A 22271-nucleotide genomic window follows, 5' to 3' on the forward strand; every position below is an offset into this window, starting at 1 on the left:
CCTCTAACACCTCTTGTTAGGATTTTGCAGAAATGACAGGTCGTGCAATAGAGCTTGACTCACTCTTCCATGGAAGTCTCTTTGCCAACAGATGTTTTTTCAAAAACATTTCAAGAACTCTGATTTAATCCCATTGATTGAATCAGATCCACTACTCTACCCTGCACCTTAGACTGCTGCCCTATGTACAGTACATAATCATTGAACAATGGAAACTTTAATCATGTTTACATACTGTTTTACTACTTTATATGTACAGTGCCTTGGGAAAGTATTCAGACCTCTTGACTTTTTCCACATTTTGTTAGTTTACAGCCTTATTCTAAAATGGATTAAATGTTTGTTTTTTTCATCATCAGTCTACACACAATACCCCATAATGACAAAGCAAAAATAGGTTTTTAGAATTTTTTGCTAATAAAAAAATACTGAAATATAACATTTACATAAGTACTCAGTAGTTTGTTGAAAAACCTTTGGCAGTGAATACAGCCTAGAGTCTTCTTGGGTATGACTCTACAAGCTTGGCACACCTGTATTTGGGGAGTTTCTCCCATTCTTCTCTGCAGATCCTCTCAAGCTCTGTCAGGTCACTCAAGGACATTCAGAGACTTGTTCCAAAGCCATTCCTGCGTTGTCTTGACTTTGTGCTTAGGGTCGTTGTCCTGTTGGAAGGTGAATGTTCTCCCCAGTCTGATGTCCTTAGAGCTCCGGAGCAAGTTTTCATCAAGGATCTCTCTGTACTTTGCTCCATTCATCTTTGCCTCGATCCTGACTAGTCTCCCAATCCCTGCCGCTGAAAAACATCCCCACAGCATGATTCTGCCATCACCATGCTTCATCCTAGGGATGGTGCCAGGTTTCCTCCACATGTGACGCTTGGCATTCAGGCCAAAGAGTTCAATCTTGGTTTCATCCATTGGTGTAAAATACTTAAGTAAAAATACTTTAAAGTAGTACTTAAGTCGTTTTTTGGGGTATCTGTACTTTACTTTACTATTTATATTTTTCACAACTTTTACTTCACTACATTCCTGAAGAAAATTATGTACTTTTACTCCATACATTTTACCTGACACCCAAACGTACTCGTCACATTTTGAATGCTTAGCAGGACAGGAAAATGGTCTAATTCACACACTTATCAAGAGAACATCCCTGGTCATCCCTACTGCCTCTGATCTGGCGGACTCACTAAAGACATGCTTCGTACAGTAAATGGTGTCTGAGTGTTGGAGCTTGAGTGTTTTGAGTGTTTTGATACTTAAGTATATTTTAGCGATGACATTTACTTTGATACTTAAGTATATTTAAAACCAAATACTTTTAGACTTTTACTCAAGTCGTTTTTTACTGTGTGACTTTCACTTTTACTTGAGTCATTTTCTATTAAGGTATCTTTACTTTTACTCAAGTATGACAATTGGGTACTTTTTCCACCACTGGTTTCATCAGACCAGAGAATCTTGTTTCTCATGGTATGAGAGTCTTTAGGTGCCTTTTGGCAAACTCCAAACGGCCTGTCATGTGTCTTTTACTGAGGAGTGGCTTCCGTCTGGCCACTCTACCATAAAGGCCTGATTGGTGAAGTGCTGCAGAGATGGTTGTCCTTCTGCAAGGTGCTCCCATCTCCACAGACGAACTCTAGAGCCCTGTCAGAGGGACCATCGGGTTCTTGGTCACCTCCCCGATAAAGGCCCTTCTCCCCCAATTGTTCAGTTTGGCCGGGCGGCCAGCAATAGGAAGAGTCTTGGTGGTTCCAAACTTCTTCCATTTAAGAATGATAGAGGCCACTGTGTTCTTGGGGACCTTCAATGCTGCAGAAATGTTTTGGTACCCTTTCCCAGATCTGTGCCTCGACACAATCCTGTCTCGAAGCTCTACGGATAATTCCTTCAACCTCATGGCTTGGTTTTTGCTCTGACATGCACTGTCAACTGTGGGATCTTATATAGACAGGTGTGCCCCTTTCCAAATCATGTCCAATCAATTGAATTTACCACAGGTGGACTCCAATCAAGTTGTAGAAACATCTCAAAGTGTCAAGGGGTCTGAATACTTTCCGAAGGCACTGTATATAGTGTATTCTAGCCATGGCTCATCGTCTATAACTACTGATGTACACACTTTTTCTATTCATATACTGTCCATACTGTCTATACACTCCATTCACATACATATATATTTATTTATATTCTGGTCTCTGACATGTATTTATATTCCGGACTCTTACATTTATTTATATTCCGGACTCTGACATGTATTTATATTCCGGACTCTGATATTGCTCGTTCTGATATGTCTTAATCTCTTGTTATTTCTTTCTTCTTCTTTCTTAAAAATGTTGTTTTTTACATTCGGATTATGTGTCTATTGTTTTGTATTGCTAAATATTGCTGCACTGTTGGAGCTAGAATCATAAGCATTTCACTGCACCTGCGAGAACATCTGCAAAGCTGTGAACACGACCAATAAACTTTGATTTGATTTGAACCATGAATAGAAGTATTCTAATATCATCTAACCAACCAGGAACTAGGTGACAATGTCATTTTTATGTTTCTTGTCAGCTTGGTTTCTACTGGTTGAAGAGGTTTACAGTCCTTTGTTGACCCCAAATCACCACAATATCCTTTTGAAGACCCTGTCACCTGGGCAGTGTTCATTGGGCACCAAACGTATGTAAACGGAGTGAAACAGGGAGGGACTACCTAGACTTGTCTCTCTTCTCTCTTTTCTCTCTTCTCTTGGAGGACCTTAGCCCTAGGACCATGCCTCAGGACAACCTGTCCTGATGACTCCTTGCTGTCCCCAGTCCACCTGCTGTCCCCAGTCCACCCCAGTCCACCTGCTGCTGCTCCAGTTTCAACTGTTCTGCCTGCGGCTATGGAACCCTGACCTGTTCACCGGACATGCTACCTTGTCCCGGACCTGCTGTTTTTGACGCTCTCTCTCTACTGCACCTGCTGTCTCTAACTCTGAATTATCGGCTATGAAAAGCCAACTGACATTTACTCCTGAGGTGCTGACCTGTTTCACCTTCTACAACCAAGGTGATTATTATTATTATTATTATTTGACCCTGCTGGTCATCTATAAATGTTTGAACATCTTGGCCATGTACTGTTATAATCTTCACCCGGCACAGCCAGAAGAGGACTGGCCACCCCTCAGAGCCTGGTTCCTCTCTAGGTTTCTTCCTAGGTTCCTGCCTTTCTAGGGAGTTTTTCCTAGCCACTACATCTGCATTGCTTGCTGTTTGGGGTTTTAGGCTGGGTTTCTGTATAGCACTTTGTGACATTGGCTGATGTAAAAAGGGCTTTATAAATTCATTTGATTGATTGATTGACTTGTCCAATAAGAAACACTCATTTTGCTTTTCATTTCTGTTTTCAAATGTTTTCCGTTGCGTGTCCTAATGACCACAACTCTGAATAAATATGAAACCTATGTTGCCTATGCTGACACTGTCCTGATATTAAGGGAAAAAACACTGACAAAAACGTTTCCAAGTTTGACCGGATAATAGCAGGGGCGCAACTTTGGTTTTAGAAGTGGGTGGGACATAATATATATATATATATTTTTTATTATCCAGTCAGATAAACACTCCAAACAGCCTACCCGACCACTCGGAGGCGTCCACATGGTCCTAAAGCACACAGTTGCCTCGTTTCGCATCACATTCCAAAGATAAAACTGAGGGGTACACAAAAATGCAATTTCAGAATGTGGGGGGGACATGTCCCCCCCTCGTCCCCAGTGAAAATTGCGCCCCTGGATAGTAGGATATAAGAGTGAGGAGCGGGGAGGAGGAGGAGGAGAGAGAGAGAGAGAGAGAGAGAGAGAGAGAGAGAGAGAGAGAGAGAAGAGAGAGAGAGAGAGAGAGAGAAGAGAGAGAGAGAAGGAGAGAGAGAGAGAGAGGCAATGTAAGCATATGTTTCCCATGCCAATAAAGCCCTTAAATTGAATTGAGATAGTAGGTGTAACATGAAGCCTCCTTCAACCCTGTTAAAGATCCAAATTTTGGAGTGCTCAAGTACTTTGAGACCTGACCTGTACTGCAGGTGTGGCTGTCTGTCCTACTAAAGGCTATGCCCAGAGGCCATCACACAATCTGTGATGAAACAACCTTGGGATTTGTCACAACAGTAGCAGTAGAACCGCAGTTAATCATTGACCTGTTGCTAGTTGGTGTGTCATTGTGTGAGGTTGTTGCTGCATTTGTGTGGTTGGGTGGTTCATGAGTCACTAAAATGGCGGGTAAATGAGGCTGGGCTGGGGCATAGAGATAGATAGAAGACTCTAGTGCCCAAAAGGGCAGTGCCATTGAGGACCAGGGGTTGGAACCGGTTCAGGGAACAGAACAGAAAAATAACCTACTTTTTAGAGGAACGGAAACAGAAACGCGAAAAAAGGTGATCTCTAGTGTTCAAGGAACAGAACAGTTATTTTCAAATCTTGAGAACCGGTTAATAACAATCTTTTCAGTTCAGAGCAATTTTTTCAGTCCCACAAAAAATCCCATCAAAGCGCCTATGCAAAGCACTCACTCTGTCACTCAGTGTCTGCCTGCCAGCTTTTTCTAGGCTAGTTAAGGATACTATTAGCAATCATGTTTCACATTGGATTTATTAACTACAAAAAGGTAAGACGTGTTTTGAATTCTGGTGCCGCTGCACACACAAGCTTGTTATTAGCTCTGGTCCAGGGTGTGGAGCCAACGTTCAGACATTCAATGTTCCTCCATATTAGCCACTCCTCCATAGATAACTAGACAATTATATACTATGTAATTCAGTGAAGTAGGAATGATAGGCCTACTACTAATAACCTAAACACTTCAATCCAAGCCTCCTCCATGTCTACCCCTGTCTCTCGCTCTCTCCCCACTCGCAAAATGTCAGTCTCAACGCACACCCTACACTTGTCCATCCATTAAGCACGTAAACAATTAGCTAGCCCGGTGTAGTGATACTGATGGTTTGTTGAGGACTATCAGCATTTTGAAATAGTCAACTGGGTGGGACTTCCTATGGCTTAAGGAAGGATCACATAATTCTATTCAGGTTGTCAAGAGGGATCAGCCAATGAATTATACTCATGAGCAAACATTCCATATCTGCAGGTGGCAGTAAATCGCAGAGCTTGGCTTTATACCGGTTCAAACAAAACACTCCAGGGGGCAGTATGCATCCTTTCAGTTTGTTTACCAACTCATAGAAGTAGTAGAAAAAGAAAATGGACTACTTCAAAATGTAGATGGCTTCAGTGGAGCTCCACATGCTCTAACGCAGGGTTTCCCAAAGAGATTAGGAAACCCTACTCTAACGGATGCCATAATGGGACAGATAGAATGTTGTGTCCTTTAACTGTCTCTATGGGCTGGGGTGAGACAGTCCAACATTGGGCAGAGCTGTATGGGTGGTTGCTATGGCTTCACACCTGTTATTGAGGATGCTGTCCAGTTGCCACCTTTCAGACAAACACGAGAGCCACACAAAGTTCCTCAGACGCAGGCAGTCCATACATTACCAGTGTATTCACAATTCATTTTCAATCAGGGTTACTTTCCAAATGGGTTAATTTATTCAGACTGAGGTGTTTATATGAGGGTTTTTTATTCAGAATGAGCTCTTGTGACTTTTAGTTTATGTTTTTTTCAATGCCTCCTAGCACTGAAACACAGACTCCTTTCTCTGATAGTGACCCAAGCCATCTTCTGCTTGGAAAGTCCACACAGTGAGTGAAGCATTTGACAAAGAGAAAAGGAGTCTACAAAGACAATAAAAAGTTGAAAACATGGAAACAATAATATTGTATTGCCTATAACAATGTATCCAAATTCACATGTACAATCACCAAAAGCGACAATGTATCAACATCCAGCTAAAATAGCATCACTGTCCAATTCGACCACAGAGCACCTTTACTGATAAATAACACAGTGACATTGATGTAACAGGATACATTAATGGGTTCACAAATTGTTATGTCAACAATAAAACCAACAAGGAACTTCTCACATTTGGCATGGAGAATTATCTATTTGTACTGTCTCACACTGAAAAGAGCAGGCCCTCTAGTGGACCAGACTGGAAACTGCTGATGTATGCCTACTCAGTCAGGACATTTTTGCTTTTGAAGTGTTTATTTTAAGTAAGAGTTTCATTTTGGAGTCATCAGTAGTCAGAAGAACGTTAAGAAACCTAATTTGTTCGTTGTTTGTTGAAATATGTAGCAGGGGATTCAGAGAACCTGCAGAGCAAATAACAAATAACTAATTTACAAGAACGTATACTTGAACAAACTCTATTTAGACTGACATTATGCACTTTCACAAAACATGGATTTCTAATTAATGTTATTTGAATTATGATGCAGGTCAGTTTTAATCAAATGGTTTAGTTTTGTACGTGGTTTAGTTTTGTACATGGGCCGGTTTCCCGGACACAGATTAAGCTTAGTTTTAGACTAAGAATAAGCATGTTTAAGAGAGATTCTTCATTCAAAGTAGTTTTAAATCTAGTACTAGGCTTAATCTGTGTCCAATAATTCTATATGTTTATAGAATGACAAATCTAAAGTATTGCAAACACAGCTAATATCTCAGTACATTGTTCGTTATTTCAGTAGCATTCACCACACTATCCAAAAACTATTGACCAAATATGGCCAAATTGATTTATTATTCTCCTCTCATCCCTTATGTAATCTAATTCATATTAAACCTTTGTCTCCCCTATCTTTTATGAAAGTGACATTGAAGCAGGCAATGTGGTAACCGTATTGGTTCACCAAAACAACATGCACATCATGTTGACCCTGGAGAGGAGAGCAGAGGAAGAATAAATTCATAATATAAACTTCACAAGAATGAGTCCAAATATACACTTCACAATATCAGATGCAATCAATATCAAATAACAATTGCACACAAGTTTACCAGTGGTAAATTGTCCAGATTCTTCATAATCAATCAATTACGCAAATAAACACACACACAATTTTAAAGTTTAAGAAACACATCCAAGTGAACCAAAGTTGTATATTAGTCATCAATCTATTCAATGTATCATTCATTTTTGCACACCATTGTGCTAGAGTGCACCCTGCTAATGTATTCTGTTAATGCGTCCCGTCTATCTATGCTGTCCATGTTTTCAACAGTATAGCTTACATTTTAGCATAATGCCTATATGCCCTCTAACAAATGTGTATATGGATCAACAAAACATAATCTACACATACAGTCCCTTAAGAAAGTATTCACACCTCCTGACTTTTCCACATTTTGTTGTGTTACAGCCTGAATTTTAAGTGGATTAAATGTAGATGTTTTTGTCACTAGCTTACACACAATACCCCATAATGTAAAAGTGGAATTATGTTTTTGAGCCAATCAGTTGTGTTGTGACAAGGTAGGGGTGGTATACAGAAGATAGCCCTATTTGCTAAAAGACCAAGTCCATATTGTGGAAAGAACAGCTCAAATAACCAAAGAGAAACGACATGAAGGTCAGTCAATGCGGAAAAATTTCAGGAACTTTGAACGTTTCTTCAAGTGCAGTTGCAAAAACTATCAAGCGCAATGATGAAACTGGCTCTCATGAGGACCGCCACAGGAAAGGAAAACCCAAAGTTACCTCTGCTGCAGAGGATAATTCATTAGAGTTAACTGCACCTCAGATTGCAGCCTAAATAAATGCTTCACAGAGTTCAAGTAACAGACACATCTCAACATCAACTGTTCAGAGGAGACTGCATGAATCAGGCTTTTGTGGTCGAATTGCTGCAAAGAAACCACGACTAAAGGAGACCAATAAGAAGAAGAGTCTTGCTTGGGCCAAGAAACACGAGCAATGGACATTAGACCGGTGGAAATCTGTTCTTTGGTCTGATGAGTCCAAATTTGAAATTTTTGGTCCCAACCGCCGTGTCTTTATAAGACGCAGAGTAGGTGAACAGATGATCTCTGCATGTGTGGTTCCCACTGTGAAGCATGGAGGAGGTGGTGTGATGGTGTGGGGGTGCTTTGCTGGTGACACTGTCAGTGATTTATTTAGAATTCAAGGCACACTTAACCAGCATGGCTACCAAAGCATCCCATCTGGTTTGTGCTTGGTGGGACTATCATCTATTTTTTAACAGGACAATGACCCAAAACACACCTCCAGGTTGTGTAAGGGCTATTTGACCAAAAAGGAGAGTGATGGAGTGCTGCATCAGATGAACTGGCCTCCACAATCACCCGACCTCAACCCAATTGAGATGGTTTTGGATGAGTTGGACCGCAGAGTGAAGGAAAAGTAGCCAAGAAGTGCTCAGTATATGTGGGAACTCCTTCAAGACTGTTGGAAAAGCATTCCAGGTGAAGCTGGTTGAGAGAATGCCAAGCGTGTTCAAAGCTGTCATCAAGGTAAAGGGTGGCTAATTTGAAGAATCTAAAATATAAAATATATTTTGATTTGTTTAACACTTCTTTGCTTACTACATGATTCCATATGTGTTATTTCACAGTTTCGATGTCTTCACTATTATTCTACAATGTAGAAAATAGTGCAAATAAAGAAAAACCCTTGAATGAGTAGCTGTGTCCAAACTTTTGACTGGTACTGTATCTGTAAGGTACCTCAGTCGAGCAATTAATTTAAAATACAGATTCAACCACAAAGACCAGAGATGTTTTCCAATGCCTCGCAAAGAAGGGCACCTATTGGTAGATGGGTAAAAAAAAGCAGACATTGAATATCCCTTTGAACATGGTGAAGTTATTTCACTTTGGATGGCGTATCAATGCGCCCAGTCACTACAAAGATACAGGCGTCCTCCTAACTCAGTTGGCGGAGAGGAAGGAAACCGCTCAAGGATTTCACCATGAGGCCAATGGTGACTTTTAAACAGTAACAGAGTTTAATGGCTGTGATAGTAGAAAACTGAGGATGGATCAACAATATCGTAGTTACTCCACAATACTAACCTAATTGACAGAGTGAAAAGAAGGAAGCCTGTAACAGAATACAAATATTCCAAAACATGCATCCTGTTTGCAACAAGGCGTTGCAACGTTTTGTCCTGAATACAAAGTGTCATGTTTGGGGCAAATCCAACAACACAAGAAAATCTGGAATAAGTCAAGGGGTATGAATACTTTCTGAAGGCACTGTCCCCCTCTACTCTGTAACACAATGTGCATTTAATGCAAGAGAGACTTAAGATGTTATTTTTAGGTTGAGTTTTTCTTGACATGGGGCTTAATTCAATCAAACCCGCATTTCTGTATTTACACCATAGTGTTTTTCCCCCATGGTCAAATAAACTCACAGACTGGGCTATATAAAAACCTACAACTACAGTACTACCATGCAGTGAAGTTTGTAAACATAGTGAGCATAGCTATGGTAGTTACTGGGTATGATCGAATTCCAGCCCTGATCTGCTATTAGTACCACACGTACCTCCTTTCTTCCGGGAGCAGAAGGTGAAGCAGGGGAAATCGGGCAGGCACAGGGGCTCGTCATGGGATAACGGAGCCACCACTCCTGTGAGCACATTAGCAGACAGGTATAGCTCCTCAATAGACTGCCCTGTGGGAGAGGGATACACAGAGAGGGCAAACACTCACTTCCTGCTGGGGAAAAATTGTGTGACTCAACCTAGTTTTAATTTAGGATCATTGTACCTTTCACAAAGCATCAATGTAGCAGGTGGGGTGAATTTGCCAAAAGTAATTAATTTACCTTGATTTCTGCCTTAAATCAACAATAGGATTTCAAGGCTTATTGGCTTATTCAGTGTCCATGCTGACAATGCAATTACATACCATTTACCAACCTAAATTGAATGATGATGATCTGGCGTCTTTTCCCTATGGGTGGATGCAGTTGAATTGATATATTTCCTACAGTATTCTTCAGGGCAATATGTTTGAAAACATACACTCATACCCGGCCGGTAAGCACTGTTTGTTGACGATGTGGAATGTTTCAAACTCATCTTTTACAGTGCGAGAGGGAATTATGATGTCAGTTCTATTCATTCAATCTCTACATTTCATATTGATGTGTTCCATTAAGTTAGGGTCAATGTTATGGTCGGTGTAAGGGAGCTATAACACCAGTGGCTTTGTTTGGAAGGGAAGTGCAAATAATGAACAAAGGGAAGGCCAGAGAAATATTGAACTCACGAAGCAGAAGTGACACTCTCAAATTGCCCTTGTAGGATGGTGGCATGGGAGGGCACGTGTTAACACTGATGCCAATGTCCTGTAAAGGGTCTGGAAAAAACAAACAGAAACATTAGAGCAACTTAAGCCATTTTTTACATTTTCTTATGAGAAGAAGAAATTAATTAATCCATAAAATGAAACTGACATGACTATCACAGTACAGCAATTTGATAAAAAATACAGTGCTTTCAGAAAGTATTCCCACCCCTTGACTTAATTTTTTTTTTTATTGTGTTACAAAGTGGGATTAAAATGAATTGAATTGTCATTTTTTGTCAGCAATCTACACAAAATACTCTAACTTCAAAGTGGAAGAAAAGTTCTAACATTTGTAAGGCACTGCCTCTCAGTGCTTGAGGCGTCACTACAGACCCTGGTTCGATTCCAGGCTGTATCACAACATAAGATGGTGCACAATTGGCCCAGCATTGTTAGGGTTTGGCCGGGGTAGGCCATCGTTGTAAATAAGAATTTCTCCTTAACTGACTTGCCTAGTTAAATAAAAGTTTTTTATTTTTTATGTTGTCAAAACTGTGACAACTTTGCCACTGTCTTCTTGGTAAGCAACTAAATTTGGCCTTGTGTTTTAGGTTATTGTCTTGATGAAAGGTGAATTAATCTTCCAGTGTTTGGTGGAAAGCAGACTGAATCAAGTTTTCCTCTAGGATTTTGCCTGTGCTTAGCTCAATTCCATTTCTTTTTTGTCCTGATAAACCCCCCAGTCCTTAACGATTACAACCATACCCATAACATGAAGCAGCCACCACTATGCTTGAAAATAATGAGAGTAGTTCTAAGTAATGTATTGGATTTGCCCCAAACATAACACTTTGTATTCAGGAAAAAACAAAGTGTTTTTGCAGTATTACTTTAGTACCTTGTTGCAAACAGGGTGCATGTTTTGGAATATTTTTATTCTGTACAGACTTCCTTCTTTTCACTCTGTCAATTAGTTTAGTATTGTGGAGTAACTACAATGTTGTTGATCCATCCTCAGTTTTCTCCTGTCACAGCCATTAAACTGTGCAACCATACAAAGTGAGTCGCTGCAACTTATTATGTGACTTGTTAAGCACATTTTCACTCCTGAACTTATTTGGGCCTTCCATTACAAAGGGGTTGAATAATTATTGACTCAAGACAGTTCAGCTTTTCATATTTAATTCATTTGTAAAAAACATTTTTTTTTTTTTATAATCTAAAAACATAATTCCACTTGGACATTATGGGGTATTGTGTGTAGGTCACAAAAGAAAATCCCTTACAATTTTAAATGCAGGATGTAACACAACAAAATGTGGAAAAAGTCAAGGGGTGTGAATACTTTCTGAAGGCACTGTAGCCCCACTGTGGTAGTGCTATAGCTCTACTCAGCATCAAGGAATCAAAACATGTGCAGTTCAATAATACATTCTTGGTAGGCAGTCGTCGTTAACATTAACTCACTCTTTGCCTCACCACTGTAATGTTTGCTTCCTTGCCACTGGGCACAAACTGGTTGACTCAGTGTTGTTTCCAACATGGAGTAGACGTTGAATTGACGTCTGTGCCCAGTGTTTTTGGACTGTCGTATTATCACATAGTGAGTTGCTTTGCAAATGAGAAGGAATACTTTTTTTTTTTTAACTCACCACAGCTGCGATAGAACATCTGCAGTTTGTCCGTGTTGCAAATAGTGTGGACAGGTCATTGGACCTCCTGAACTAACCCCCTCTGGGGCCAGTAGGCCAGCAGGATAGCTAGAACCAAGAGCAGAGCTTGGTGAGGCATAGTTCCTTCCATACACTATTTGGATCTTGTCAGGACTTAAGACCAGGCTCTCACTGGGTGACTGATCTTTGCTCTCCGCAAAGCAAGAGGAAGTAACCAGCATGCCAGACTTCCCCAATTTCAGTGTGTGTGTGTGTGTGTGTGTGTGTGTGTGTGTGTGTGTGTGTGCTGCCGTCCGCGTGGCGCTGCGTGCGTGCGGTGCGTGCGTGCGTGCGTGCGTGCGTGGGTGCGTGCGTGTTGTGTGTGTCGCTGTGATGTGTGTGTGTGTGTGTCGTGCGAGAAAGATAATGAGTGTGGACACAGAGAGAGAGAGAGAGAGAGAGAGAGAAGAGAGAGAGAGAGAGAGAAGAGGAGAGAGAGAGAGAGAGAGAGAGAGAAGAGAGAGAGAGAGAGAGAGAGAGAGGAGAGAGAGAGAGAGAGAGAGAGGAGAGAAGAGAGAGAGAGAGATAGAGAGAGAGAGAGAGAGAGACAATGTTAACATAGCTTCCATGTGAATAAAGCCCTTAATTGAAATTGAATTGAGAGAGGGGGATAGGAGAGAGAGAGAGAGAAAGAGCAAGAGGGAAAGAGGGAAAGAGAGAAAGAGAGAGAGAGCCCCCTCTCAACATATATATCAACGAATTGCGAGGGCACTAGAACAGTCTGCAGCACCCGACTCACCCTACTAGAACCTGAAGTCAAATGCATACTGTTTGCTGATGATCCGGTGTTTCTCTGTCCCCAACAAAGGAGTGCCTACAGCAGCACCTAGATCTTCTGCACAGATCCTGTCAGACCTGGCCCTGACAGTAAATCTCAGTAAGACAAAAATATGGTGTTCCAAAAAAGGTCCAGTTCCCAGGACACGAATAAAAAATTCCATCTAGACACGTTGCCCTAAAGCACACAAAAACTGTTCTATACCTCGGCCTAAACATCGCAGCACAGGTAACTTCCACAAAGCTGTGAATGATCGAGAGACAAAGGCAAGATGGGCCTTCTATGCCATCAAAAGGAACAAAAATTTCAACATACCAATTAGGATCTGACTAAAAATACTTAAATCAGTTATAGAACACATTGCCCTTTATGGTTGTGAGGTCTGAGTCCGCTCACCAACAAGAATTCACAAATGGACAAAAACCAAATGGAGACTCTGCATGCAGAATTCTGCAAAAATATCCTCCGTGTACAACGTAAAACACCAAATAAAGCATTCAGAGCAGAATTAGGCCGAAACCCGCTAATTATCAAAATCCATAAAAGAGCCGTTAAATTCTACAACCACCTAAAAGGAAACAATTCCCAAACCTTCCATAACAAAGCCATCACCTATAGATAAATAAACCCAGAGAAGAGCCTCCTAAGCAAGCCTGGTCCTGGGGCTCTGTTCACAAACACAAACAGACACCACAGAGCCCCAGGACAGCAACACAATTAGACCCAACCAAATCATGAGAAAGCAAAAAGATAATTACTTGACACATTGGAAAGAATTTACAAAAACAACTGAGCAAACTAGAATGCTATTTGGCCCTAAACAGAGAGTACACAGTGGCAGAATACCTGACCACTGTGACAGAGCCAAAATGAAGGAAATCTTTGACTATGTACAGACTCAGTGAGCATAGCCTTGCTATTGAGAAAGGCCGCCAAAGGCAGACCTGGCTCTCAAGAGAAGACAGGCTATGTGCATACTGCCCAAAAAATGAGGTGGAAACTGAGCTGCACTTCCTAACCTCGAAGCCAAATGTATGACTGTATTAGAGACACATATTTCCCTCAGATTACACAGACCCACAAAGAATTTGAAAACAAATCCAATTTTGATAAACTATACATATCTATTGGGTGAAATACCACACAGTGTTCCATCACAGCAGCAAGATTTGTGACCTGTTGCCACAAGAAAAGGGCAACCAGTGAAGAACAAACACTATTGTAAATACAACCCATATTTATGCTTATTTATTTTCCCTTTTATACTTTAACTATTTGCACATCATTACAACACTGTATATAGACATAATATGACATTTGAAATGTATTTATTATTTTGGAACTTTTGTAAGTGTAATGTTTACCGTTAATTTTGTATTGTTTATTTCACTAAGTGTTTATTATCTATTTCACTTACTTTGACAATGTAAACATATGATTCCCATGCCAAAAAAGCCCTTAAATTGAAATTAAATTGAGAGAGAGAGAGAGAGAATGTGACTAATTTCACTTCTCTGTTCTGTGATATCAATGGTTCTCTATTGGCATAGACAACTACCATTATGAGCTTGTACAGAATACACATAATAGAAATACTCCTTTGACTGATCTGATTGATTATATAGCATCTTATAGCATATAGCATGAAAAATGACTCCCCTAACATGTACTGACTTTCTAATTATTGAACATACAATGCACTCGCTAACGTCTTTCATTTTCACGCTCTCTGCTAAAGTCTTTTATTTGCACGCTCTCTGCTAGTCTTTCTAAAAGTTGGTCAACAATATAACATAGACTCTAATACAATTTGCAGTTGCAAGTTTACCAAATATTTCTTAAGTTTAGAATGGGAGTACACCACATATAAATTCCATAACCTGATTTTGAGAAATGGAGGAAATTGAAAATGTTTTCGAACAGCAGTCAATATGCACAAATGTCTTGTTGTGTAGTACATGGTTACAACTTAGTTGGGCGCAATGATTGGCAGCACGAGAGACAGCGAGAGACAGCCAAACCAAAGATTTGTATAACTAACCCAAGATAGACCAGAGCCTGTCGTTTCCAATGGAAGCAAATTAATCATGGCGTGCAAAACAAGCAAGGACGTGGGCAGAGCCAGTGAGCTAGTGAGATCCTATTGGCGCGTTCTAGCATTTATTTGCATTTTTCCGCTAGGGAACGCCTACTCTGAATTGCGCGTGTGTGATAACTCAATTCGCCCTTGCACTCCTTCTAAACAATGCATTTTTTTTTTTACTTTGGCAAAGTCTACACAACGCAGTCAACTGTGTGTTTTACAGATTTTAGTTTTGGAAACAGAAAACTGTATGGAGATCAAATGTTTAATCGATGAGTAAATTTGCAGAATGTCGGCCAAAATCCATCTCACTCCATCTTCTCCCACTTTTGGCCACTACAATTGCTCTCATCACCATATTTGGTAGTGAGCGGAAACAGCAACCGGATGCTTCATATTTATACATCCGGTGAAATTTCTGGCTCATTGTTCTATCTGTGGCCAAGCGATACCACAGAGAGCGCACTTGGTTCCTGCCCGTTCTTCGATTCTTGTTGTTGTGAGCTTGGTAAATTAAGGGACTACGATGAAACTGATATTTGTATTGGAATACTAACAACAGTCGCTGCTGGCAATACTGGGGTGGTGGTAAACACACCGGGAACAGTGTCTTGATGTCTCCAAACACTGCATGAGGCTTTCGGTGGAATACCGCTGAACTCAGACGGGTGGACTACTCACACCCCTCCACCGGAGCTGTCCTCATCTATCCCCAGCTATGGAACCTCACAAACTGGCTGCCATACAGTCTTGATGTCGGTACGGGTGTCAGTTTGCCATTCTGGTATTCGGTGATGAGTCAGTCCGTCTCCAGCTCTGTATGGACCCCGGGAAGACCGGGGAACTCCGTCTCATGTTACGGGACACTAGCGGAACAACGGGTCCGAGTGTGGTAAGACAGCACGATGTTTTCATTATTACCAAGCAGGCAGGCAGGCAGGCATGGATGTACAGAAGGTTTTGCCATTACACTATTACATTACCCCTGGGCTCATGCTTAATTTTGACAGGCATTCATTGAACTGTCAGTTCTTTGAAACAGATCATTTATAGTAAAACAAATAGTTGAACTACATTCTTGTCATCAAACATTCCCGCTAGGTTTATATAGGCTGTACATTACTGCTATGCTGTCCAATCTCTTCCAAAAACAGCTCCAACATGACATCAGTACAAGAACTACAGTCATTATACTACCAGGGAACAAACACTGGTTGACGGCCTATTTCAGTGTGATAAAATGAGTTTAACTTTTCTTCTCTCATGTCTTCCAGTCCATTGCAGAGTTTGACCTGAGGTCGCTACACTGAGGTGAAGTGGCAAAATGCCACGAGCTGAGTTTGGGTCATGACCACATCAGCTTCAACTTCCACTGCCAGCAGGAGGCTCAGGAGTGGGCCACCGTGGTGATGTCATCACTCAGAGAGGCACATAGGGGTCAGGCACCACCTACAGTGGCAAGAAAAAGTATGTGAACCCTTTGGAATTACCTGGATTTCTGCATAAATTGGTCATCAAATTTGATCTGATCTTCATCTAAGTCATGACAATAGACAAACAGTGTGCTTAAACTAATAACACACAAATTCTTGTATTCTTCTTGTCTATATTGAATACCTCATTTAAACATTCAGCGTGTAGGTTGGAAAAAGTATGTGAACCCCTAAGCTAATGGCTTCTCCAAAAGCTAATTGGAGTCAGCTAACCTGGAGTCCAATCAATTAGATAAGATTGGAGATGTTGGTTAGAGCGGCCTTGCCCTATGAAAAACACTCACAAAATTTGAGTTTACTATTCACAAGAAGCATTGCCTGATGTGAACCATGCCTCGAACAAAAGAGATCTCAGAAGACCTAAGATTAAGAATTGTTGACTTGCATAAAGCTGGAAAGTGTTACAAAAGTATCTCTAAAAGCCTTGATGTTCATCAGTCCACGGTAAGACAAATTGTCTATAAATGGAGAAAGTTCAGCACTGTTGCTACTCTCCCTAGGATTGGCTGTCCTGCAAAGATGACTGCAAGAGCACAGTGCAGAATGCTCAATGAGGTTAAGAAGAATCCTAGAGTGTCAGCTAAAGACTTACAGAAATCTTTGGAACATGCTAACATCTCTGTTGACGAGTCTACGATATATAAAACATTAAACAAGAATTGTGTTTATGGGAGGACACCACGGAAGAAGCCACTGCTGTCCAAAAAACATTGCTGCACGTCTGAAGTTTGCAAAAGAGCCCCCAAATGGTTCACAGCGTTAACTGCAAAATATTCTGTGGACAGATGAAACTACAGTTGCGTTGTTTGGAAAGAACACACAACACTATGTGTGGAGAAAAAAAGGCACAGCACATCAAAACCTCATCCCAACTGTAAAGTATGGTGGAGGAAGAATCATGGTTTGGGGCTGCTTTGCTGCCTCAGGGCCTGGACAGCTTGCTATCATCAACGGAAAAATGAATTCCCAAGTTTGTCGATTTTTTGCAGGAGAATGTTAGGCTATCTGTCCCCCAATTGAAGCTCAACAGAAGTTGGGTGATGCAACAGGACAACGACCCAAAACAGAGAAGTAAATCAACAACAGAATGGCTTCAACAGAAGAAAATACACTTTCTGGAGTGGCCCAGTCCTAGTCCTCACTTCAACCCGATTGAGATGCTGTGGCGTGACCTCAAGAGAGCAGTTCACACCAGACATCCCAAGAATATTGCTTAAAAAACTTCTTATGGCTGCAGGGGCAGTATTGAGTAGCTTGGATGAAAGGTGCCCAGAGTTGCCCATAGTAAACTGCCTGCTCCTCAGTCCCAGTTGCTAATATATGCATATTATTATTCGTATTGGATAGAAAACACTCTGAAGTTTCTAAAACTGTTTGAATGATGTCTGTGAGTATAACAGAACTCATATGGCAGGCAAAAACCTGAGAAAAAATCTAAACAGGAAGTGGGAATTCTGAGGTTGGTCGATTTTCAACCAAGACCCTATTGAATACACAGTGGGATATGGATGAGTTTGCACTTCCTACGGCTTCCACTAGATGTTAACAGTCTGTAGAACCTTGTCTGATGCCTCTACTGTGAAGTGGGGCCGAAGGAGACAGGAATAAGTCAGGTCTGCCATCAGGTGACCATGCTCTGACCATGCGCGTTCACATGAGAGGGAGCTCTGTTCCATCGCACATCTGAAGTCAATGTAATTCTCCGGTTGGAACGTTACTGAAGATTTATGTTAAAAACATTCTAAAGATTGATTCAATACATCGTTTGACATGTTTCTACTGACTGTTACGGAACTTTTTGACATTTCGTCTGCTTTTAGTGAACGCGCTTCCTGACTTTGGATTTGTTTACCAAACACGCTAACAAAAATAGCTATTTGGATATAAATGATGGACATTACCGAACAAAACAAACATTTATTGTGGAAGTGGGAGTCCTGGGAGTGCATTCCGACGAAGATCAGCAAAGGTAAGTGAAGATTTCTAATGCTTTTTATGAGTTTTGTTGACTGCACAATTTGGCGGGTAACTGTATGGCTTGCTTTTGTGGCTGAACGCTGTTCTCAGATTATTGAATATTGTGCTTTTGGTGTAAAGCTTTTTAAAATCTGACACAGAGGTTGCATTAAGAACAAGTGTATCTTTAATTCTATGTAAAACATGTATCTTTCATCAAAGTTTATGATGAGTATTTATGTTATTTGACGTGGCTCTCTGCAATTTCTCCGGATATTTTGGAGGCATTTCTGAACATGGCGCCAATGTAAACTGAGGTTTTTGGATATAAATATTAACTTTATCGAACAAAACATATATGTGTTGTGTAACATGAAGTCCTATGAGTGTCATCTGATGAAGATCATCAAAGGTTAGTGATTAATTTTATCTCTATTTCTGCTTTATGTGACTCCTGTCTTTGGCTGGAAAAATGACTGTTTGTCTGTGATTTTGCGGTGACCTAACATAATCGTTTGTGGTGCTTTCGCTGTAAAGCCTATTTGAAATCGGACACTTTGGTGGGATTAACAACAAGATTACCTTTAAAATGGTATAAGATACATGTATGTTTGAGGAATTTTAATTATGAGATTTCTGTTTGAATTTGGAGCCCTGCACTTTCACTGGCTGTTGTCATATCATCCCGTTAACGGGATTGCAGCCATAAGAAGAAACAGTTTTGTAAAGAGGAATGGTCCAAAATTCCTCCTGACCATTGATTGTGCAGGTCTGATCTGCAAACCTCGTTTGGTTGAGGTTATTGCTGCAATAGGAGGGTCAACCAATTATTTAATTCTAGGGTTCACATACTTTTCCCACCCTGCAATGTAAATATTTACATGGTGTGTTCAAATAAGACATGAAAATGTATAATTGTTTGTGTGTTATTAGTTTAAGCAGACTGTGTTTGTCTATTGTTGTGACCTAGATGAAGATCAGATCAAATTTTATGACCAATTTATGCAGAAATCCAGTCATTTCCAAAGGGTTCACATACTTTTTCTTGCAACTGTATCTCTATTCTCTCTGACCTGTTTGTCCACTGAATTCTCTTCCTAGCCTTCCTGTGTTCTAATAACCCGAGTCCTCTCTCTCCTCCTCTCCTGACCCCTCAGTGGCAGCCAGCCCTCCCACCGAGGACAAACAGCTGCCTCTGGAGGCCTTAGATGTCCAGCTCCAGTGCCTTCCCACGCACAGGTAGCCCTACACAATATGGTTGCATTATGGGCAATTCCACATGAACGGAATTAAGCTGAGAATCAGATTTTTCACTTTAAAATGTATGCCAAACAAAAACCTATGATTGCAAAGTTAAACTATACAACTCTATATGATGGAACAAAAAGCACTGCCCGTCATTCTGTTACCAAACTTTGCATCTGTACTGTTCTTCAAGTAAATGCGTCTTGTAACATTTTCTGTGGAAATTGTTAAAAGCCGTCCTTGTGCATATTGTATAGTTTGTTTGACTTTTCAGTCATTGGTTTTCGTTTGGCATACATTTTAAAGTGAAAAATCGGAGTGTGGGCATAATTTCAAATTGCCCTTGTGCTTCATGTGAATACTTAATAGGGGTTGTGTGTACAGTAGTGGATAGGCCTAGTTTCTACCCTTTTCAATGGCTCACTGTCCCTGCCTCTTGGTTTCTTCCTTGTGTCCACTGGTCTGTGGAGGAGATGTGTGCTGACCTGACCAGGGTCATCGAGGCTGGTGACATCCAGGCGGCCTCCATCTACGCTGCCGCCCCAGCTCATCAGCAGGCAGGGCTGAAGATCCAGCCCTCTGAGAGGAGCTACGGAGACACAGAGGTTAGGTGAGAGGGTTAAGAGCACTAGAGCTACTGGGTAGAAGAAGAGAAAGTTATTGAATAATTCAGAATATAACTTTGTAGGACAGGAAATGCATATTTTAGGAGTTTATGACGATTGTATCTTTCTGTGAAAGCTTGTCTGTAGTGGTCGAGGATTCTTCATCTTCCTGTTGTGTCACGGTGAAAGTCCTCCCCCACACGACCATTGCAATACTCAAGCAGCAGGTCAGTCTGAACAGCTTAAACAATATATATTTATTTTTTTAAAGTTTGAATTTAAATTCAGTTCCCTATAAAATGTATTTAGCTATAAAATAGTTTTAACATGATGTTAACCTTTCTGTCAGCGTTTATTTGTCTTTCTGTCTGTCCCTCTGTCTCCTAGATATTCCTGGAGTATGGCTTCCATCCGCGGGTGCAGTGCTGGGTCATCGGCCACTGTCTGTGTGCCGAGCAGCGCTCTCTGGCATCATATGGGGTGCGCAGGGATGGAGACACGGCCTTCCTGTACCTCCTCTCCGCCCGCCTCACATGGCAGCTGCTCCAGCAGGACCAGGAGAGTACCCTCCTCACCCGCGCTACCCCACCCCCCAGCAACTGCCCCACATCTCAGGACTGGAGGGGTTACAGCACCCTGCCACTCAGACTGAGCCACAGCAGCAAGGGTGAGACTGCTAAACACAAACAAGCACACACCACTGACATAAGGACCCATTGTTGGCACCCTCCTGACCAAGCGTTGTTCCTGTCCCTGTAGGGCCAAATGGAGCAGGGGCAGAGAGGCTGAACATCAGTGAAATCAAAGACCTCATCAACCTGGAGATTCCACAACTCAATGATGCACTTAGTCCCAAGAAATCAGGCCCTCAGGTACACACAAGCTCTGTACAATACCCCTTGGTAATAATTGAATAACTATTTGACTCAGCTAAATGTATTTCACCCTCAACATGACTGATACATACCTAGATGCTGTAAGTTGACATACAGTAGATATCCATCTACACACCTGCAAAGACACTCTTGCTGTGTGTCTCAAGGTTGGGCCTGCCCCTCTTGTACGTACATAAACAAGCCCACGCTGCCTGGCTGTGAGATCTGCAGTACAGACCGTCCAGAGAGTTCTACTGTTCCTGGGAGCCAGAAACCAGACACTCTGGAGCTCCACCGCATACAGCAGGAGGAAGAATCCGCCCAACAGTACCAGCAGGTAGAATGGTTTTAAGCTCAGACAGATCTACACTCTCTCACTCATGCACGTAAACACGTTAAAATAGTGCTGATGCAAGCTGTCAGACCGTGCCGACAGGACAGGTAGGACTCTCTGATGTAGACACACACATGTACACTCTTGCACGTACACAGTTGAAAGTTAATGCTGTGTAGTTTAAAGGTTTATTAAGGGAAAGGGAGGCTTAGTAGGATAATGTAAGAGTTGAGCTGACCAGGGAAGGTAGGATGGGCTCTCAAAGGCTGACTCTTCTTTTCTGTCTCTCTGTATTTTTAAAGCAGAAAGAGAGAAGAGAGCTGGGGGGCGCGGGTGCTCAAAACGGCTCCCTACTGGAAAACTTGGACAAGGACTACTGACTCGCACGCTCCACGTATCATCACAGAAAGAGTCTCGCACGCTCCACGTATCATCACAGAAAGAGACTGGCACGCTCCACGTATCATCACAGAAAGAGACTGGCTCGCACGCTCCACGTATCATCACAGAAAGAGACTCGCACGCTCCACGTATCATCACAGAAAGAGACTGGCTCGCACGCTCCACGCATCATCACAGAAAGAGACTGGCTCGCTCCACGTATCATCACAGAAGAGACTCGCACGCTCCACGTATCATCACAGAAAGAGACTGGCACCGCTCCACGTATCATCACAGAAAGAGACTGGCACGCTCCACTATCATCACAGAAAGGACTGCCGCACGCTCCACGTATCATCACAGAAAGAGACTGGCACGACGCTCCACGTATCATCACAGAAAGAGACTTGCACGCTCCACGTATCATCACAGAAAGAGACTGGCACGCTCCACGTATCATCACAGAAAGAGACTCGCACGCCTCCACGTATCATCACAGAAAGAGACTGGCACGCTCCACGTATCATCACAGAAAGAGACTGGCACGCTCCACGTATCATCACAGAAAGAGACTGCACGCTCCACGTATCATCACAGAAAGA

General features: G+C 41.7%; 2 protein-coding genes across 4 annotated transcripts; one reads left to right on the plus strand and one right to left on the minus strand.

Annotated features, from left to right (window-relative positions):
* Nucleotides 1-5609: 5609 nt before the first annotated feature.
* On the minus strand, nt 5610-12059 carry ly86 (lymphocyte antigen 86). The gene is made up of 4 exons (XM_024000599.2): nt 11860-12059; nt 10187-10276; nt 9459-9587; nt 5610-6825 (listed from the first exon to the last, which is right to left on the minus strand). The coding sequence occupies exons 1-4, from the start codon at nt 11876-11878 to the stop codon at nt 6815-6817; spliced, it is 249 nt and encodes an 82-aa protein (XP_023856367.1). The 5' UTR covers nt 11879-12059; the 3' UTR covers nt 5610-6814.
* Nucleotides 12060-15201: 3142 nt separating this feature from the next.
* On the plus strand, nt 15202-21902 carry LOC111973512 (ranBP-type and C3HC4-type zinc finger-containing protein 1-like). Of its 3 annotated transcripts, none has more exons than XM_070446613.1 (9): nt 15202-15672; nt 16055-16247; nt 19387-19468; nt 19945-20084; nt 20216-20306; nt 20467-20746; nt 20839-20951; nt 21122-21291; nt 21591-21902. In XM_070446613.1, the coding sequence occupies exons 4-8, from the start codon at nt 19948-19950 to the stop codon at nt 21149-21151; spliced, it is 651 nt and encodes a 216-aa protein (XP_070302714.1). In that variant the 5' UTR covers nt 15202-15672; nt 16055-16247; nt 19387-19468; nt 19945-19947; the 3' UTR covers nt 21152-21291; nt 21591-21902. The 3 variants fall into 3 exon arrangements, with proteins under 3 accessions (XP_070302714.1, XP_070302715.1, XP_070302713.1); XM_070446614.1 differs by having other exon boundaries at nt 19948-20084; XM_070446612.1 differs by having other exon boundaries at nt 16055-16217; nt 19387-20084.
* The last annotated feature ends 369 nt before the right edge of the window (nt 21903-22271 follow it).

This window comes from Salvelinus sp. IW2-2015, linkage group LG14 (genome assembly GCF_002910315.2).
Source record: "Salvelinus sp. IW2-2015 linkage group LG14, ASM291031v2, whole genome shotgun sequence".
Lineage (NCBI taxonomy): Eukaryota > Metazoa > Chordata > Actinopteri > Salmoniformes > Salmonidae > Salvelinus > Salvelinus sp. IW2-2015.

Coding starts and splice junctions, on each gene's coding strand:
- ly86 (XM_024000599.2), bottom strand. Junction 9,588..10,186: donor GAGAGTGTCACTTCTGCTTC/GTGAGTTCAATA, acceptor CCTCTCCCACAG/GGCAGTCTATTGAGGAGCTA.
- LOC111973512 (XM_070446613.1), top strand. CDS start 19,948: ATGTGTGCTGACCTGACCAGGGTCATCGAGGCTGGTGACATCCAGGCG. Junction 20,307..20,466: donor TTGCAATACTCAAGCAGCAG/GTCAGTCTGAAC, acceptor TCTGTCTCCTAG/ATATTCCTGGAGTATGGCTT. Junction 20,747..20,838: donor ACTGAGCCACAGCAGCAAGG/GTGAGACTGCTA, acceptor CTGTCCCTGTAG/GGCCAAATGGAGCAGGGGCA.